Genomic DNA, 19,754 nt, shown 5'->3' with positions numbered 1-19,754 from the left:
ATTTTGTTTTGATTGTGACTACTCTTTGCCGCTTCCCCTCCCCCCCCAAGGTACAGCCCTAGGTGACCACCTAGTTTGCCTAATGCTTACACTGGCCCTGATTAGATATGAACCCTACCCTGGAGTAGGGGAGAAGAGGAAGCTGCAGTCACAGGGACAAGAGCACACTGTTCTCACTGTCCCTAGGATACCTGTTGCCTCACCCAAGTCACTACTGCTTCTGTGCTTGCGATGATTGCTTTGCAGCTGGCTGTTCCACAGGTCCCATGTCTGAGATGTGCACTGCTTAGCTAATTTGTAACAATTGGTGTAAAATGTGAATAAATGGAATGGATCAGGCAGATATGGAAAGGTGGGAGGAGATAAGAAGGAGGCTGGTCTGGAAATTTGGAGAATAAACTGTTCATTTTCATCCTCATTTTTTCTTTTCTTTTTACTTTTATTTTATTATTTGCTGTCTTTATTGACCCTATTGAATGTTTCTTTTTTCATATTCTTAGGTCCGTAGTTTTATTATGTGCACAAAATATATTTGTTACTTTATGCATTTTAATTTGTAACCTGCTTAGTCTGTTACAGCTTCAGAGAGCATTTTCCATCTCACAGATAGGCTGCAGAGAATACCTTCTCCTGCTTTAGACTTAATCCCACCCACCCTACCCCTCTACCCACCCACCCCTAGAGTGACATGTCTTATATAACCTCCCTATCAACCCACTCATTACTTTACCTCACCCATTTCTATTCTTCTATCACCTTCTCCCACTACTCCAACCAGAGTTACACCTAATCACACTGACCACCCTTCAACATCTTCTGTCCTTCTGTGACTGTTCTCTTGTGCTTGACTGCTTAAATATTTTAAATTTAAATGCTTTACTTTTTGTCTATTAGATTGTAAGCTCTTTGAGCAGGGACTGTCTTTCTTCTGTGTTTGTACAGCGCTGCGTACACTTTGTAGCGCTCTAGAAATGTTAAATAGTAGTAGTAGTAGTAGTATCCCAGATATTCTGCGCTAGGCTATGCCCGAATATGTCACTGACTATCTGGGTATAAAATGGCTGCCAACATGTATCTGAGGATAAGCTATTTTCAGACTGATACCCAGTTTAACTATCTGGATAATGATTTTGTAGCCTTTTGTTATACTAACTTTATACAGATAATAATTACCTGGTTAGGTGGACTGAATATCACCCTCTAAGCAGGGAACTCGTGGGTCTGCCGTAGCTCTGCCCTATATCACCCCAGCACTATCTGGATAGCACCAGGGCAGTGTTGAAAATCCATGGCTGGCCCTAGTGAGTGGCACTTATATGAGTAACCCTAGTAGCGCTCTAGAAATGTTAAGTAGTAGTAGTAGTAGGAGGAGCTATCTCCTACCTGGATAAGCGTGCCTGAATATTGACTCCTAAATAGCCTGCCATTGATCTGTCTTCCAGAACTGAGTGATCCCTTTCTGAACCTAAGGGTCAATATTCAAAATGATTTAACTGGCTCCTGGCCAGTTAAATCACCTGTGCAGGGTTATCCACTGATATTGAATGCCGGGCTATGTCTGGCCACCAACACTGAATATCTGGGTTTATACAGCTGACTATTGTAATGAGTCAAAGGCTCTGCCCCGGCCTCTTAAGCCAAACAGTGGGAGATCAGGACCCTCTTTTCCTCAGCCCAGGCACAAAACTCCACATATATGCAAAAAAGATGAAAGAATTCCATATTGAATTTCTCCACACCTGTCCATGATTTTAAACCTATCTATGACAGGGCTGGAAATATCCTGTGAGCCAGGTCAGCTGGGTGCCTAAAATGTCCGTAAAGAAACACAAATAAAAATAAAAAGGAAGAGAAACAACAACTAGAAAACCAAAAGCCTAACCAAAAAAAAAAAAAAATAGAAAACAAAAGTAAAAGGCAAAAGAAACCAAAGCTGAGAAATAAATAAATAAAATAGGAAGCAATATAGCAGAGACAAAAAAAAGTAAAAAAAACAAACAAGAAAATAAGGGAAAAATGGCCACAGCTTGTACACATTTTCTAAATATATTTTCACCTTTCTTTACTCAGTCTATTCCAAGCTGAAGAGTCTGAATTCAGTGGCTGGGAACAGGAAAGGCCAAGGGTTGTGGATGTTATAGAGTTGTATAGGGCTCTTTGAAGGTGTATTTGATGTAAATGTGTCTATATACCTGAAGAAGGAACTTTCCAAGCATGGGATGGTTCATTTCTGCTTATGTAAGAGAGAGAGAGGAATAGCATCCTCTAAAGAAAAGGTTATAAAACGGTAGCTCCAAGTCCAGGGCATCAGAGACTTGGAGAGCATTGAGAGTCAGCCAAAGGAGTTCTGCTCTCAAATGCTCCACAGCAGGAAGATCATCATCCTTTCCACTTGGAGAAAAGGCATTTCTCCTGGTATGTGTTCTTTGGAGAGAGGACCAGTGGAGACTCAGGGAAGCCATGTCCTGGAGGGTCAGGATCCCTTGGGTGGTCCTATACAGAAGGGAATGACACAAGATGGTACTTGAAGAGGAATTTGTGGACTTGCAGTTACCAGAAGATGAAGAAAAGACCCCAGAGGGGGCACTAGAAGACCAAACATTTATTTCAACTACTCAAGAAGTCTGGGATAGGCTGTGTCTATGAACTATGTGCATTTTCGTACATCAGAACTAGTGAATCACTGAAGATGGAAACTGTGAATGTTAACAGCTGCTGTTTTCCAATATTCTTCTCAATGTTTCCTACTGTGCTACTGTTTGAATTGGACTTCTGGCACTAAAACTTCTCTGGCTTGGAACAAATACCCAGACTGTGGACTATTTCTGAGTGGCATGCAGAGGAGTGTGATCCCCAAACTCAAGGTCTCCCAGCTATTGCTGGTCCCGTTCCCAAAACCTGTTCCCAGACACTGCAGCAGGATAGTTTTGCTGCATCCTCTGATGGCAAACCCTCTTACCTTTACTGGGAGCATTTCCTACCTACATATTTTTAATACGAGAGGAAGCTTATAACACACGGAGACAGCTCATTGTCGATATACAGGCTGCCATAAGTGTGCCAGGGCATCCCTAAAAAAAAACTTTCAAAACAATTAAAAAAAAATACCACCATCAAGGACAAAACAGAACAAAGAACAAAATCAAAATAAACTGAACTTACTCTCACCTTCCACTCAATCAACAAAACAATAACAACCCTCCCCCCTCCCCCACAAAAAAACTGACAAATATTTGATAAAAATCTAAGGGTGAAAGCAGGACTGGCACTACCATTAAACAAGGCACCAAGAATGGCAGCTTCGAGGGGGGGAAGAGGGGGGGGGGGGGCAAAGAGCAGCTACAGTCAAATTAAAGCAATACATTTTGACAGCCTCAGAAACTCAAGGGTAGTGGGTAATGTTGAAATAACCCATTCATTTTAGCCTTCATTATGTGTATACATATGCATTTTTACAATATTGCTCCAAGAAGGGTGGTGTTGGGATGTTCAGACTGTTGAATGTAACTATCAAAATCTCAGGTGACAAGGGAGAGCAATGCTAGAAACCTGAAAGATAACTGAGGGGGTGCAAGGCTGAAGTTTAGTTTAGTTTAATTTATTACAACTGCTCTTAGGCAGAGCAGAGCGATGTACAAACTACAAAAATCAGAAAAAGCAAGGAACTCCATTAAAAATAGTAAAGCAAGACAGTCACTCAAGAGAATTAAGTAAAGAAAACTAAGAGAAAGAGCAACTAGGGGAGGGGAAAATAGTAAGACATTGCAATTAAGTTCACCTAGGGTGCACAATACCCTTGCAGCTGCCATGGCTAAAAGGATTCTACTTTGAATTTGTAGTATTGTGTTCAGGCAGAAATTTACCAGAAAACATACCACTTCCATATACAAATGGTGAAAGAAACGCATATCACTATTGGCATCACAAATATTCAGCATGGATATCCACCCTCAATCAATCCACCTGTCATTACTCATTGTTATTCAATTCTTTAATTAGTTTTCTCTGAAGCCCAGGAAGCAGTCATGTTCAGAAAAACTGCCTCACATGTAATATAGTCAAATTGGTTGGCATCACAAATGTGAACCTGTCAGAAAGCAACCAGAACTGAGGTAACTTCGGGTGCCGCTCTGTAGAAGGCTGCTTGTAGGCAGAGTAGAAAGAAGCCGCTTAAACAACAGCTTCAGAGGCCAGACCTGCACCACCTCTACCATGCTACGGAGGCCCATCATCTTGGGCATACAATATGATCTGGAATATCAAGACTTAATGGCCTCCCCCCAATGTGGAGGCAAATCCCAGAGCCACCCAGACCCCAGTGAAATGACTGGCAGGCTCATGATGACTGTGCTGACCAACTGGGAGTCAGTTTACAAGAAGCAATGCTAGGTGTCATAGAATTCCTACACGATAATCCTAGTGGCCATCTTTAATAAGGATAAAATAAAGAAATGTCTTTTGGGAATTCTGGAAAATACATCTAGTTTGATTTCTGTAGACTATAATCCCCCTCCCATAATCTTTTAAAAGTATTCCTGCTGGTCTATTGTTCTTCACTGTAAGGCCTGGACACCAGTGTTGGCTTCCATCAATCCTGTAGCTCCTGACTCTTTCCCCAATATGCACATTCCCTTCCGCCTTCTCCAGATCAGTTTTTCTGACTTCTCCTGGCACTATGTAATTATCACTGAGTTTGAACTGTGCAATGCCTAAATCCCACCCACCCCCATTATTCTTGCAAGACCAAGAGAACAGCATAGTCAGTGAGAGCCAAATGGTGATTAAATAAATTAGAATAGCTGTTATAGAAGTGGTGCCTTCAGAGAAGGTAAGGGGTGTTAAACTAGAGGAAGTCCGCTTGGGAGGGTGGAGGCAGGGGCACAAAGATAGAAGCAAGCTGCTGGAAGGCGCAGGTAGGGTTTAAGAATGGCAGGGATGGGTAGAAGATGTACTGGAAAAGAAAGTGTGTGGGGGGGGGGGGGAAATAGGGATAGAGAGTATTTCTGGAGGAAGCAAGTGTTGGAGCAGACAAACTGCCAGAAAGGAACAGAGAGGGAAGAGGACATCAGTTGCTCTGAGTGGGCCGCATTACTTATTGCCCAACAGCAGTCTTGGCTCTCACACTGAAGGTGGGTTTTTTTGTCAAAATGAGCCTCCCTTTTAAAAAAATAACAAGATCACAGAGGGCCTGAAGCCTGCTGTATGACCCAGGTCTACATTCCTGTAGTAAGTGTTCCAGTGTCTTTTGCACTTTGTAATACTCCCCAAGGTTAGCAATAGAAATCAAACAAAATAAAACATGGAAAAGAAAATAAGATGATACCTTTTTTATTGGACATAACTTAATACATTTCTTGATTAGCTTTCGAGGGTTGCCCTTCTTCGTCAGATCGGAAATAAGCAAATGTGGTAGCAGATAGTATATATAAGAGAAACATCAAAGCATCACTTTGACAGTCTGACAGAGTGGGAGGGTGGGGGTATGCATGGGGACATCAAAGCATTTCATTTGATGTCCCCATGCATACCCCCACCCTCCCACTCTGTCAGACTGTCAAAGTGATGCTTTGATGTTTCTCTTATATATACTATCTGCCAACACATTTGCTTAATTCTGATCTGACGAAGAAGGGCAGCCTTCGAAAGCTAATCAAGAAATGTATTAAGTTATGTCCAATAAAAAAGGTATCATCTTATTTTCTTTTCTATGTTTTATTTTGTTTGATTTCTATTGATAACCTTTAAGAGTGGACTAACACGGCTACCACACCTCTCTACTTAATACTCCCCAGAAAGAGAGGAGTATTATGTTTGTGTGTTTGAACTTAGGCCTTGAATGCACAAAGTCCCACTCTCACACTTACGTCAATAGAGCATCCCATGAGGGATCCCCTCTCCAAGCCCTTCAGGATGATCTGATGCAGGTCACTAGGAGGCTTTCGAAGTTCATACCATTCTGTCACACCACCAGTGAAGTCCTCAAAGCCCTCTGAAGTACTTCCTCCAGACAGTGCCTCATAGCTACCATTGGCCCTATGGAAGGGGGAAAAAAAGGGATGGATTTTGAAGTCTTGTGACAATATTACAGGATAGAGTCTTGGTCAATACATAATGGGGCACCAACCAATGGTAAAGCAGTTTTAGCAATGTCTGATGATATAACACGCTCTAACTTTGTTCCGACCACAACTGAAACAACTGGGAGGTCATTCTACGAGCAATATGAGTATGCAGAATGGTAGTTTACACGCTGGAGTAGACAATTATAAAATTGCCTAGAAGTATACAAGCATAAAAGTAGGCACTCAGAAACTGTATTCAAAAGCCATTATATGGATACAGTTTACAATTTGTTAAAACTTTATGTACCAACTGCCAAACAGTGATCAGGGCGGTCCCAGCATATCTAACACTGGCTCTGTTTTTATGTGATCAACAAGTAGACATTCCTAGGAGAAAAGAATAAATGGAGCATGGCAAGACTGGAATTTGTGTGTATTTTATAAAATAAATGAATACATACAGACTCGAAAGTTATGCCCACCTTGGAGAAAGCGTTAACTGTGTGGAAGGTTTACAAAAGAACATATGTTGTCTTTATAAAACAGGTATAATTTAGAGGCCGACTGAATTTTGGGTTTGGATTTCGCACCAAAACCAGCCCGAAATCTGGGTTTGGGTTTTGGCTAAAACAGAAACTCTCCGCCCCACCATGGTCATGCTCTGCTCCCCTTCAAGCTGCCTGATCACCCATAGGCCTGACCAACCACCCCACCCCACTCTCGAAGATAATGAGTCCCCCTGCCAACCTGCCCCCCTCCAGCTGTCAGTAAGCCCTCCCTGGGCTAACCTTAACAAACCCTGGAGCAATTGCTCTTGCTTACGCAGGTACCAATCTCAATATGGCTGCCAGGTCCTCCCAAGGTAGTCTCAGCAGCCATTTTAAACCAGCAGCAGCACCAGGCAGGAAAGAGCGGGGTTCTTTCTTGACCCCAAAGAGGCTACTAGACCACCAGGGCTTGTTAAAGTAGGCCTGGAGAGGGCCCACTAATTCTCAGGGGGCCCAAGGGGGTGGAGTCAGCAGCGACAGCGACCCTGAGGGATACATCTTCTGTCGGAGACAGGGGACAGGGGGCTGGTACAACATTTTCATTTTTGGCTTCGGTTCCAGTCAAAACCGAGCAACGAATTTCAGCTGCAGATTCAGTTTCAGCCGGAACCTAAACAACTGGTTTCAGTTGGCCTCTAGTACTAGTACAATATATGTACCTATGTACCTTCCCTGCTTAGGCCCCCAGTTAGAAAGATTATCCTCTAAATATATGGGTATCTGAATAGTATTTCATTTATTAGACCTCAATCCAAACAATCTACTAATTCTTCATGGCTTACGGCATTACCTTCATAAACACACAATTATTTAGTAAAAGCTCAAAAAAATTAACAAGGGATAGGATACCAGGTACTAGAACCAACCATTCTGCGGCTTAGAACTGGGATTTTGGCTCCTCAAACAGGCTGCCTAGCAATAAAAATGACATAGGGGTATTTTGAATTTCCAGGCTAGGGTCCACCATAGCATCTGGACTTCCAACAGTTCATTCAGTGTCCTTGGTTACCAGGCTGAAAGGTGGTAGAGCTACCAAGACTCCCCATCCAAATCTATATTCCAAGTTTTCGTCAAGGCCTTTAATTGACATTGAAGAATATTCTGGGATCAGTAGATATTTTCAGCCTCATTAAGCAACCATCCCCATCAAAAAAAGACAAAAATGGGTCAGCCTGGAGGCTTAGGCCTCCCGCTCTCTGGATCGGCCAAACATGCTGCAAAGGCCCCAATCATAACCCCTAAGATGAAGGGAGCAACAGGAACACCTGGTGGCCAGATTTAGGGCCCAGGTCTGCAGGGTTCCAAAAAGGGGCTCTGGTGTGTGGCCCTCAGCTGAGGACTTCCATTGAGGTAACTGGGATAAATGAACTGGGAAAGGATATAAAATAGGGAGAACATCCCTGGCTAGTACTAAATGAAGGCTCATTGCACCAGAACCCAGCCTTATTGGAAGCTCAAAAGGAACAGCAGGAAACTGCCAAGTGAATTTTAAAAAAAACACTTAAAACTTGATTTGCTGCTGAGCACTCACAGAATCTGAACAGGGAAAATAACAATCTTTGCCCATACTAAAATGAGATTTGCAACTCTGTTGGATTCTATTTGATGCTCAGTTGACCAGATCTGGCACTCAACACAGGCTCGTCATCAGATGGGTTCTGCCACTGCAACAGTGAGATAGTCACTGGGGTCTATGGAAAGAGCTCTGGTTATTGAAGTGTACAGTATACCGACTAGAATCTCCTTTTTACTTACTTGGCATATGCCTTTTCCAGCAGTGCACTCCAGAACTCGTTGCCCGCTGCAGAGTGAACGAACACAAGTTTCCCGTCTTTCATGGGGAGGAGATCATCCACCACAACATCCACCCACTCACCATACTGCCAGAGCTATGGGAAAAGAAGAGAGAGAAAAGAAAAATTCTCAACTATCACTGAGACCAAGTAAACTTCCAGACTGCCACTGAGGTGAAGGGGAGCTTGCAATCCAGTACCTCTGGCTAAGATCAGCTTGAAATAACACTGCAAATCCAGCATTCATAATTGTTAGCACTACAGTTGGCACTCATATGGCACTACAGTGAGTGCCTCATACTGGCTGATTGAGATGACAGTGACATCTCTTGTACCAAAATGAATACTAAAGGTGACAAAGATTTATTAAAAACAAAACAAAAAGGTAATCAGAACATACACAGTGCCAGGCTAAGTCAGAACAACAGTCCATTAACAAGCCCAGTGTCTCGTCTAAGAAAGCAGCCAACCTGAGTCATCAGTTAATGGGGAGGCCCCTTCCCTGTTTAGACACTCCCAGAAATGACAACCAATAATTCTTAATGGACCTGAATTGGAAGGGTAAATACTCAATCATTCTCAATTCATTCATTCCATACCCCTCATAACTGTATAAATCTCTATCATACCCCCGCCCCATCCCCCGGTCTTCTGGCTGCTATGACAGGAAGGTTCATTTTTTTTTTTGTTTTGTTTTTAAATTTACTCTTTTGTGAAATTGTGAGGGTCTTTCTGACATTCCCTTATATTAGGATACACACAGAAAATAACATTAGGTTAGTTTTTTTTTTTAATTTTTTAATGGAACTCTCTACCTATTGCCATCAGAACAGAAAACAGCTACCTTAGCTTCAGGAAGAGGCTAAAAACCTTTCGCTTCCCAAAGACTGTTTCATAACAACCCATTGACTTCTACCTCCTAGTATCCTTTCGTATAATGTTTTTGGTCTCATGCATTACACCAATGGTCTGTAATTGTTCTCATACCTCACACTAACATTATCAGCTTCTGTCTCACCTAGAATGTAAACCACACTGAACCCTGGAAAGGGGATATTAACGGTATACAAGAATTAATTTGATTTGATTTCTCATGCTGACGATCCACAATCAGACAATTACTACTAAAATGAGGTTCTAGTTAAAACAGCACCTGGCCTGTTAAATGGCACTTAACTGGCTATCCAGTGATATTAAGCAGGGGATAGCTGGTTATCTCCCGCTGAATATTCTCAGTTAGTACTTAGGAGATAACCAGCTATATCAAGCGATATAGCTGGCTATCCTCGAATATTCAATTCATATCCGGCTACTGTAAGTGGCCACATTGGGCCACTTAAATAGCTGGTATGGAGCCGATATTCAGACTGTAGGAATGCGCCCAGCTAACTCCCGTGGTTGGCAATCAGCCCGGATATTCAATGCCGGGCTGTTTCCAGTGACCTGCATTGAATATGCGGTTTATTTTTAGCCAGTTTAAAGGTAACCAGCTAAGTCAATATTCGAAGATAGCTGGCTAACTTTAAACCAGTTTAAGATATACCAGCTATTTAAGTGACCTGATGTTCAAATGGGGGGGGGGGGGGGGGTTGGGAACAAGACGGGAGGGGGGCGAGGAGGGTGTTGATGGTCTGCTGTATACTTGGATTTAGCTAAATCTGAGCTTGTTGGGGGACAGGATGTATGTATAATAGAGGCTGTCTGTAAAAAATATATTGATAAGTTGTGTAGGGAGGGAGGGAGGGAGGGAGGGGGGAAGGGTACAGAACATAGATAGGGGAATTATTAAATTGAATATAACGGGAGGCAGCGGAGGAATTTCATATGTTATTTTGTTGGTTAATTCAGAATCAAGTGTGCCAGTCTAGTGAGTACAGAGGTATTCTTACAATATGAACTGAACATGCGGAGATAGCAGGTTATATCGCACAATATTGCTGGTTATCTCCTAGGTGCAAACCATGAATATATAGCAAGGGATAACCGGCTATAACATGCTGTATATCGCCGGAGAGCCAGTTAAGTGCCATTTAACCAGCCAGGTGCTGTTCCTACTACTTACTACTACTTAACATTTCTAAAGCGCTACTAGGGTTATGCAGCGCTGTTCCTGGCCGGTTAAATGGTTATTGGGGGGATGGGGTATCTTTAGCTGGTTTAAAGTTAACCTGCTATCGTTGAAAATCGGCTTAGCCGGTTAACTTTAAACCAGCTGAAAATAAACTGGATATTAAATGCCGGTCACCGGAAACAGCGTAGCATTAAAATTCCAGGCAAACTACTGACCACGGAGTTAGTCAGGCCTCTTCCTGTGGTCTGTGTATTAGCTTTAATGACTTTTTACCACGTGACAAACATCTTCATTTTCAGTATATGCTGCAGCATTTCTCCATACGGACTGAGTCAAATGAAAAAAACATCCCTGAACATTGGCATCCAGGATTCCTCCCCGAAAGCTGCTTTTGAAGCAATCTCGAAATCCATAATACAAGTTTCTGGAACTAAATTATAACAAAATGTCTCTAATATAGCACCCAGGTGAAAATAGGTAGCTTGGGTTTTATCAGGCAGGATGCACAAATGCAGGGATAAACTTTGCCACCACAAACTGCATGAACAGCAAAAAGATGACAGAATATTAAAAGAACAGCTTCAAAATCCCATCACACATCCAAACTTTAGCAGCACAAATCAAGCATTGCGTCAGAAACATAAATAACCATTGGTTTAAAATTTGCATCGAAATTTGTACAACTATCTTCACAATGTAGCAGAAACCGCACAGTCTTACCCAGATGAATGGCAGTCTGATATTTCTGTGGAATATGCAAACCCACTGCAGGGCTCGGTTCTGCCTCAAATCCATCAAGACGCTTCCGAGCATGCTAAATTTTACGGGGCATAGACATTTTCAAGGAAGCAGAAGCGAGAACTTCTTCAGTAAAAGATGCCAAAGCAGAAATTATCATACACCGAGGAGGAAGCCTATTAACACACCCATTAAATGCCATTTTTTGTAATTTCACATTAAGCTCCTCGAAGGCAGGATCAGGTAGATGGTTATGAGGTCTCAATTCTTGAAAAGACACACTAGCAGTATTATAATCCAACGAGGTAGTTAAACTACCATTGTAACACTGCTGGTCACATTTCCAGTTCAAAGAGAAATGGTGAGAAAAGCCATTTAGGTATATTTTGTCTCTGCCTTTAGAGGACTTACAAATCTCTATGCCTCAACCAGCAAGGCCTCGTGGAGCATGACTGCCATGCTTGATCTATGGCCCCCTTAATAGATGCCCAGTCACGTGACACATGTTTAAGTGTCACAAACGTAAATGATGCACACTGAAGTGACGCACGCTGAAATGTTATAATTGACAAACTGACACGTCAAAAAGTTACGTGCTGATGTATTGGATGCACTCAAGTGTCACATGCTGAAAAGACGCATGCTTAAGTGTTGCACACTCAAGTGACTGACAACGGGTTCTGTGCTTTCCCCCCTCTTCTTCAATGTATACCTTATTTATTTATTTATTAGGATTAATCACATTTTGAAGAAATTCATCCAACGCAGTGTATAGCAAGAATAAGTTGAATATAGGCAATAGATAATTACAGTAGTATAAATATTCAAACAACAATACATCGTATGGCATAGGACGCTACTTAGATTAGCAACACAATATGCAATAAAACGTCCTAATAGACAGCAATAGGTGTAAGCAAAAGTGGAACACAGATAAGCTAGAGTAATAGGAGTTAGAAATAAGGGTGGGCAGAATTTAAAGAAAGTTGTACATGAAGTCAGAAAGGTGCATGAATATAATCTCAGCTAGGGTAGGCATGGGTAAGCAAGTAGTGCTACAGTATGTACAACTGGTGTTAGTCCTTGTGCGTGTGCAACCAGCAAGTTAATTGCTTCTTCCATTAAAGGCCTGGGAGAAGAGTCAAGCTTTCACCTGCTTCCTGAAGCAGAGATAGTCTTGCGTTGAGCGAAGCCTTTCAGAGAGTGTGTTCCAGAATGTGGGGGCTACTCCGAAGGAGGCTTACTGGCAGGTGTTAACATCATGTGTTGTCCTTTGAAGAGGGTGTAATTAGGGATACTCCTTGGATTTAGAGGGGCATAATCGAACGGCGCCGGCCAAATCGATGGCCGGCCATCTTCGGGGACGACGCCGTAAGCGGGCGGAGCCAAGTGTATTGTCAAAGTACGCTTGGCGCCGGCCAAATCAACTCGCCGGGTTTAGAGAAGGATCGCCGGCTTCGTTTTTCAGCCATAATGGAAACCGGGCCCGGCCATCTCAAACCCGGCGAAATGCAAGGCATTTGGCCATGGGAGGAGCCAGCATTTGTAGTGCACTGGCCCCTCTCACATGCCAGGACACCAACCGGGTACCCTAGGGGGCACTTAAAAAAAAAAAAATAGCTTCCAGGTGCATAGCACCCTTACCTTGTATACTGAGCCCCCCAAATCCCCCCCAAAACCCACTCGCCACAACTCTACACCATTACCATAGCCCTAAGGGGTGAAGGGGGGCACCTACATGTGGGTACAGTGGGTTTTGGAGGGCTCTAAATTAGCCACTACAAGTGGAACAGGTAGGGGGGGATGGGCCTGAGTCCACCTGCCTGAAGTGCACTGCACCCACTAAAAACTGCTCCAGGGACCTGCATACTGCTGTCAAGGAGCTGGCTATGACATTTCAGGTTGGCATACAGGCTGGCAAAAAAAGTTTTAGGTTTTTTTTTGGGTGGGAGGGGGCTGGTGACCACTGGGGGAGTAAGGGGAGGTGATCCCTGTTTCCATCCGGTGGTCATCTGGTCAGCTGGGGCACTTTTTCCAAACTTGGTCCTAAAAATAAATGGACCAAGTCCGGCCGGCGAAATGCTTGTTCGAGCCGGCCTCTTTTTTTCCATTATAAGGCGAAGCCGGCCATCTCGTACCAACGCCCCCACCCCGCCCCTCGTCCCACCTTCACTACCCTACCAAGACGCCCCCTTGAAGGTTGGTCGGCGCCGCAACGAAACAGCAGTTGAAGCCGGACAAAATCGGCTTTCGATAATACCGATTTGGCCGGGATCAGGAGATTGCCGGCGATCTCCCGATTTCTGTCGGAAGATCACCCCTTTCAGAGTGGAAGAGTGGCCTAGTGGTTAGGGTGGTGGACTTTGGTCCTGGGGAACTCAGGAACTGAGTTTGATTCCCGGCACAGACAGCTCCTTGTGACTCTGGGCAAGTCACTTAACCCTCCATTGCCCCATGTAAGCCGCATTGAGCCTGCCATGAGTGGGAAAGTGCAGGGTACAAATGTAACAAAAAAAAAAAATAAGCCTGCTAGTGGCCTTGGAGGTGTGTAAAGGGAGATCCTGTCCTTCAAGCACTCTGGCCCATTTTCTTTAAGGGCCTTGAAGATCAGGCAAAGAGTTTTAAATTTAGTTCTGTGCTGTGTTTTTTCAGAAATGGTGTGATGTGGTCATGTCACTTACAACCTTCTATCAATCTTGCGTGCAGCATTCTGAATAAACTGGAGCTGATGTAGACCATTTCTAGTCAGACCATTGTAGAGTGCATTACAGTAATCCAGTTTTGAATATTAGGAATTGACATAACATTAATGGCTTTGTGTTTATGGTCTGATTCTGACCTATACTAGAACAGCCATCTTGAAGCTGACCTAACACAAACTTAAATGAAATCTGATTAAATCAGAATTGTTCTAGACCAGCAGTTGATAGCAGTCATTAACAGTCTTGCCTAGTCTTTGGGGAGTGCAGTTAAAGCCTGAAGAAGAGATTACCAGGTCAGGAGTCCATCTGGTTTTCATGTTAGCCAGGAACACACAAAATTATGTCAGTCAGTGGCATAGCCAGACGTGGGCCTGAGCCAAGAATGGGTGGGCCAGTCATGAGATGTCAGTCATGAGATCCTCTTGTCGCTTTGCAACTGCTTTGCTGATTGGAAAAGGTCTTAAGTCGTCGCTCATGCTTTCTTTAGCAATTGAATTGATTACTGTAACTCCCTTTACCAGAAGTTAGTGAAGAAAAGATTATGGTGCTTATTTTCAAAGCACATGAACATCCCAAAAATGCTGAAACGGATATCCATGTGCTTGAAATGTCAAAATTCCAATTTTGTAATGGCAGTATTTGGCTGACACTGCTGTTAATATTTGTTTAATAAATAACTTAAGTTTAGCCTTTTTCATAATGTTCTCGTTTCAATCTCACCCCCCCCCCCCCCCTCCTCCCATGGAGGAATAACCTAATGGTTAAAGCAATGGGCTGAGAACGAGAGAACCTACTGCTGCTCCTTCTGATCTTAACCCTCCTTTGCCTCTGGTTTAAACCCTCTGGAAGAAGAAGAATACCTCCTGTACTTGAATGTAACTCACCTTGAGCCACTACTGAAACAAAGTGTGAACTAAATTCAAAATCTCTTCTCTCTATCAATTTTGGTTGCCATTCTCTAAATCTTTTCTAGTTCTGTGGTATCTATAGAAATTCAGAAATCATAACCAATTCCTGGTATTTATTACAACATTTAAATGTTGTCACCCAAATGAGAGAAACCCTTTGTGCAACTCCTCCCCTCTCTCAAGCAAGATAGTCCTGTAATTTTTCAAAAACCAAGGCACAAGCACAGACAAGCAGACTGGGGCAGGGCAGATATACATATGGCTAAGAGCAAATGCTAGATCATTTAAACTCAGTGATCCGGAAATGCTTTCATGGTCAGGTATCCAAAAAAGTGAAAGAAAATTCCCAGATATTTCTGAGTGCTTCAGGACAGGTTACAGAGCTGGATCTGCCAGTTCATAGTTGCTAAGCTGGCTGAAGGCCTGATCTCTGTAATTCCTGGGCCCGAAGAGACAGCAGGTGTAGGTCTTGAAAGTTGCTTTATAACATCTAGCAGCAAGACTACTCTCAAGCCCACAAGATCTGATTCACTAAGTTTATTTCCCATATGAACAACTTGATAGACCTTCCAATTAGAAACAGATCTATATCATCACGAACGTATCTCAATTTACACCTTCCCAACTGCAAAGGTATCAAATACAAAACCTACTATGCATCCAGCTTCTCCTTTCTGGGTAGTCAACTTTGGAATGCACTACCTAGACCCATCCGAGCAATTAACAACTATTTACCATTCAGGAACATGTTGAAGTCCCATTTCTTCAAGCAAGTTTACCCTAACCAACCAACTTAATTCTACCAGCCCACCTACACTACCCCTGATCTGAAGATGACACTAAATCTGGCACCAATCACACCTCTGACCTAATTTCCAAATCCCCTTATACTCAATCTCCACCCTTCTATTCTCTACCTTTTATACCATCCCCCTCCCCCCAATCTCCTTCCCTTTACCTATCCTATCCTCTCCTTGTCTACCTCCCCTACTCCAATTCATTATTCTTGGGCACTGTTGCCATTATATTTACCACAGTTTATAATATTCTTCTTACATGTACTTTGTAATGCTTTTCTTTACTATGTAATCCGCATTGAACCTGCTGTATGTGGGAATGCGCGGGGTACAAATGTAATAAATAAATAAATAAATAAATAGAACCCTGGGAGCAATATCCAAACAGTGCTGGTAATGGCTTTAGGCAGGCAGAAAACATTTTATTTGCATTAACCCACAAACCTTTCACCAGGTCTCAGAGGGAAAGTACTTTGCATTTGAAAATTATCTATTAAAAAGTACCTGTAGGATTTGTAGCTTCTTTTTATCAGAGCATTGTTCCCTTTCAAACACCACATGCAGTTTTGAAAATGCAAACCTATGCAGGTGGTGGCATTTTATGCCCTAACTCCAGGTCTGGGAACACTTTCACTCAATAAACAGATTTTTACAAGAACAGAGAGTGGGCAACTGTCAGTCTTTCAACACCACAGAACACTGACTGCGGCTAAGATGATTTTGCGACAAAACAGGTCAGATCATGCTACAGTTACTTTACTGAAACATCATTGGCTACCCACTAAGGCATGTATTATTTTTAAACTTCCTTGCTGGATTTAGAAGATGTTTCAAGGTATATGTCTGTAATATTTATTGTCTTTGTTTTCTTTTCCGTTATCTCCATCCTCATCACAAGCTGGTGAGTCATGTCTTGTTTACTTTCCATCTTTTGCCAGTTATCAGTCTGATTTGCTTATCAAGCAGTTTCAGGCTGGTGTTCTCTGCCTGTTAAAATTAGGATGATCTCAACATGGGGATCTTTTACTAAGACTCTAATGATTAGGACGAACTAAATGCTAGAGATTCCTATCGGAATATATGGGTGTCCCTAGCGTTTAGGATGTGCTAATCATTAGCGTGCACTAAAAATGCTAGCGCTCCTCAGTAAAAGACACCCTATATAGGGTATTTCATAAATAGTTAAAAGCTTATTTGTTTAAAATTTTGCTTTATTAGGCTTTTTTTAATGTATTTTCTGGATTTAATTTTTTTTTTAATCAGGTTCTTTGTTCCATGAACTTTTTGTAATCCACTTTGAACCTAGATGTGGGAATTGGCAACTATAAGCTATTACCAACTATTACCAACTGTGTAATTTTTTTTATTGCCCACAGTGTAACATATAATAAATGATGACAGAAAAGACCCATCATTAAGGGCCGCCGAGAGACTAGGCTGGGCCCGGGGCAAAGCTGCCCCCCCCCCCCCCCCCCCCCCCCCCCGCCACTGCTGCCCCCATCGCTCCCCCCGTCGCTGCGGTCCCCGGTCTCACTTGCCTGCCTCCTTGGCCCCGGGCCTCCTGCATTCGAAGCAGCAGTCACAGATCGCCTCTCTTCGGGCCTTCCCTCCCTGTGTCCTGCCCTCATCTGATGTAACTTCTGGTTTCTGCGAGTGCGGGACACAGGGAGGGAAGGCCCGAAGGGAGGTGATCTGTGACTGCCGCTTCGAATGCAGGGGGCCTGGAGCCAAGGAGGCAGGCAAGTGAGACCGGGGACTGCAGTGCCGGCGGCCTGAACCCGGCGCCGGACCCCCCTTGGAGGCCCGGGCCCGGGGAATTTTGTCTCCCCTGCCCCCCCTCTCGGCGGCCCTGGGCCCATTGAATCTACCCAGAAAACCGGCCAGGGTTGTCCCTGCGACTCCATGTGTGTTACCTTCCCTCCCCCTTTTTTTATTTATTTTTCTTTATTTATTTATTTACATTTGACATACCATAAAATGGCCAGGGAAATGCCATCTAGGTGGTTTACAACAGAAATTAAAGGTTAAAGACAAGATTGATATACAATAAAAATTTGAAATGGGATAGACATGTAGCAGGTGGTTAAAAAAAAAAAGATTAAGAGAAAAGGAAGGTGGTGAGAGGGAAACCTCTACTTCAGGAAGCAGCCTGGCTCTTCTCCCAAGCAGGGCTGCCGAGAGGGGGGGACAGGGGGGACAAAATTCCCCGGGCCCGGGCCTCCAAGGGGGGCCCAGCACCGCAGTCCTACCCGCCCCCCTCCATCCGCCACCGGGCGGGGCCCCCTGCATTGAAATCACAGCGCCTCTCACCTCCTTGTGAAAGCGCTGCAGGCAGCAGCAGATTGCCTCCCTGTTCAGGCCTCCTTCCCTTCCTGTGCCCCGCCCTCACAGAAGTTACGTCAGACGAGGGCGGGACACAGGGAGGGAAGGAGGCCCGCGATCTGCTGCTGCCTGCAGCGCTTTCACACGGAGGTAAGAGGCGCTGTGATTTCAATGCAGGGGCCCAGCCCGGTGGCGGACGGAGGGGGGCAGGCGACCTTGGGGGGGGGGGGGGGAATGGAGGGGGGGGGCCCAGGGGCGGCCTTGCCCCGGGCCTGGCCCAGTCTCTTGGCGGCCCTGCTCCCAAGCCTTTAATACATAGGGTGACTGAATATACACCCATTCTAGACTAGCTTGCTACACACACTGTAACTTAGACCAGTTCCTTATAGCTTAACTGTACAAAGAACTTGCCTTTAGTTTAGCCACCCATTTAATTAGCGCAACTGACTCAGTATCATGCATTTTGTTCCCATCTATGGGGCCCTTTTACTAAGGCATGCCCAAAATGTAGGTGTGTGTTTTGGACACGTGCTGGTCCATTTCCTGAGTGCACCTGTATAAAAGGGAATTTTATTGTGCTGGAAAATGGATGTGCGGAAAAATGAAAAGCAGAGCACGTCCATTTTCGGCCTCAGACCTTAATGCCACTCATTGGCTTAGCAGTAAGATCTCATGCGCTAACCGGGCAGTAAGTGTCTAGCGCACGCCAACTGCCGATTACCGCCAGGAATGCGCCCTGTGGTACAAAATAGAAAATATTTTCTACCGTGTGTTTTTGGGTGCGCGCCAAAAATGGAATTACCCCCCGGGGCATGCGGTAGCGGCAATTTGACACGCGTTGGACACTTAGTAAAAGGGCCCCTCTATATCTGCATTTGGCCCCTCAGCTATATGGTACGCTGTATTGTAGAAAAGTATTACTGCAGTATCATAACAAATGTTATTTGAAAGTAATTGTGTGCTTATTAGATATTCCATCACTATTACACTTGCATCGTACTATATCTCTGTTATTTGAATTTCAGTGCTGTTAAATGTGTATATCTTTGATCCTGTTTCACGGTAGTCTTATTATTAGATTTCAATTTGCTGTTTTCAAGTTTCCTCTTTCATTGTATTTATGTTGATACTTGTACATTTTACTATTGTTATGCTGTCAACAGAACTGTAAGTTTGATGTTAAACAGTACCTACTATACACCACCTTGGGTGAATCTCTTCATAAAGGCGGTTAATAAATCCTAATAAATAAATAAATAAGTGAAGGAGAGAAAGAAAGGACGAACAAGGAGGGGGACCAAAGGCTTCGTTGAAGAAATGGGTTTTCAACAGCACTTTGAATTTCGTGAGACATGGTTCCAACCTCAGGTGAGGAGGAAGGGAGTTCCAGAGCTTTGGGCCAAAACAGCTAAAGGCAGATTTGACAGAGATGTTTTAATGGAGGAAGGGGGTAAGGGAGGCAGAGAAGGTTATCTTGAGATGAACAGAGGGAATGTGTGGGAGTGCAGTGATTGAGAAGACTGTAATATAAGTTGGAGTGGTGAGGTGACAGCTTTTAAAAACAAATATGAGAATATGTGGGTGAAGACAGGAAGCCAATGTTCAGTACGAAATAATGGGGCTACGCAGTCAAAATGCTGTGCCCAATGAACCGCAGAGGATTGGATGAGCTTAGAGGCTTTAGGGCCAGAAGCAGTAGTCCAACATAAAGCGAGTTGTAGTAAGCGAGATGGGTGATGACAAGAGTAAGAAGCAGTGCGCAGATGGATGCAGACGAAAGAAAAGAACGGAGAGCGCAAATACGGTGAAGGAC

The 19,754-nt window shown here is 43.7% G+C and overlaps 1 protein-coding gene across 4 annotated transcripts in view; it reads right to left on the bottom strand.

Moving 5' to 3' along the window:
• The window catches only part of CAPN1 (calpain 1), a 145,142-nt gene that overhangs the window by 39,965 nt on the left and 85,423 nt on the right, over nt 1–19,754 (bottom strand). For all 4 annotated transcript variants that reach the window (XM_030219876.1, XM_030219875.1, XM_030219873.1 and 1 more), the window contains exons 5-6: nt 8,366–8,499; nt 5,865–6,033 (exon numbers count right to left, since the gene is read on the bottom strand). In XM_030219876.1, the coding sequence (XP_030075736.1) occupies nt 5,865–6,033; nt 8,366–8,499 (303 nt within the window). The remainder of the gene's footprint in view (nt 1–5,864; nt 6,034–8,365; nt 8,500–19,754) is intronic.

Source organism: Microcaecilia unicolor, chromosome 11 (assembly GCF_901765095.1).
Source record: "Microcaecilia unicolor chromosome 11, aMicUni1.1, whole genome shotgun sequence".
Lineage (NCBI taxonomy): Eukaryota > Metazoa > Chordata > Amphibia > Gymnophiona > Siphonopidae > Microcaecilia > Microcaecilia unicolor.
This window is presented reverse-complemented; position numbering and strand designations above follow the sequence as displayed.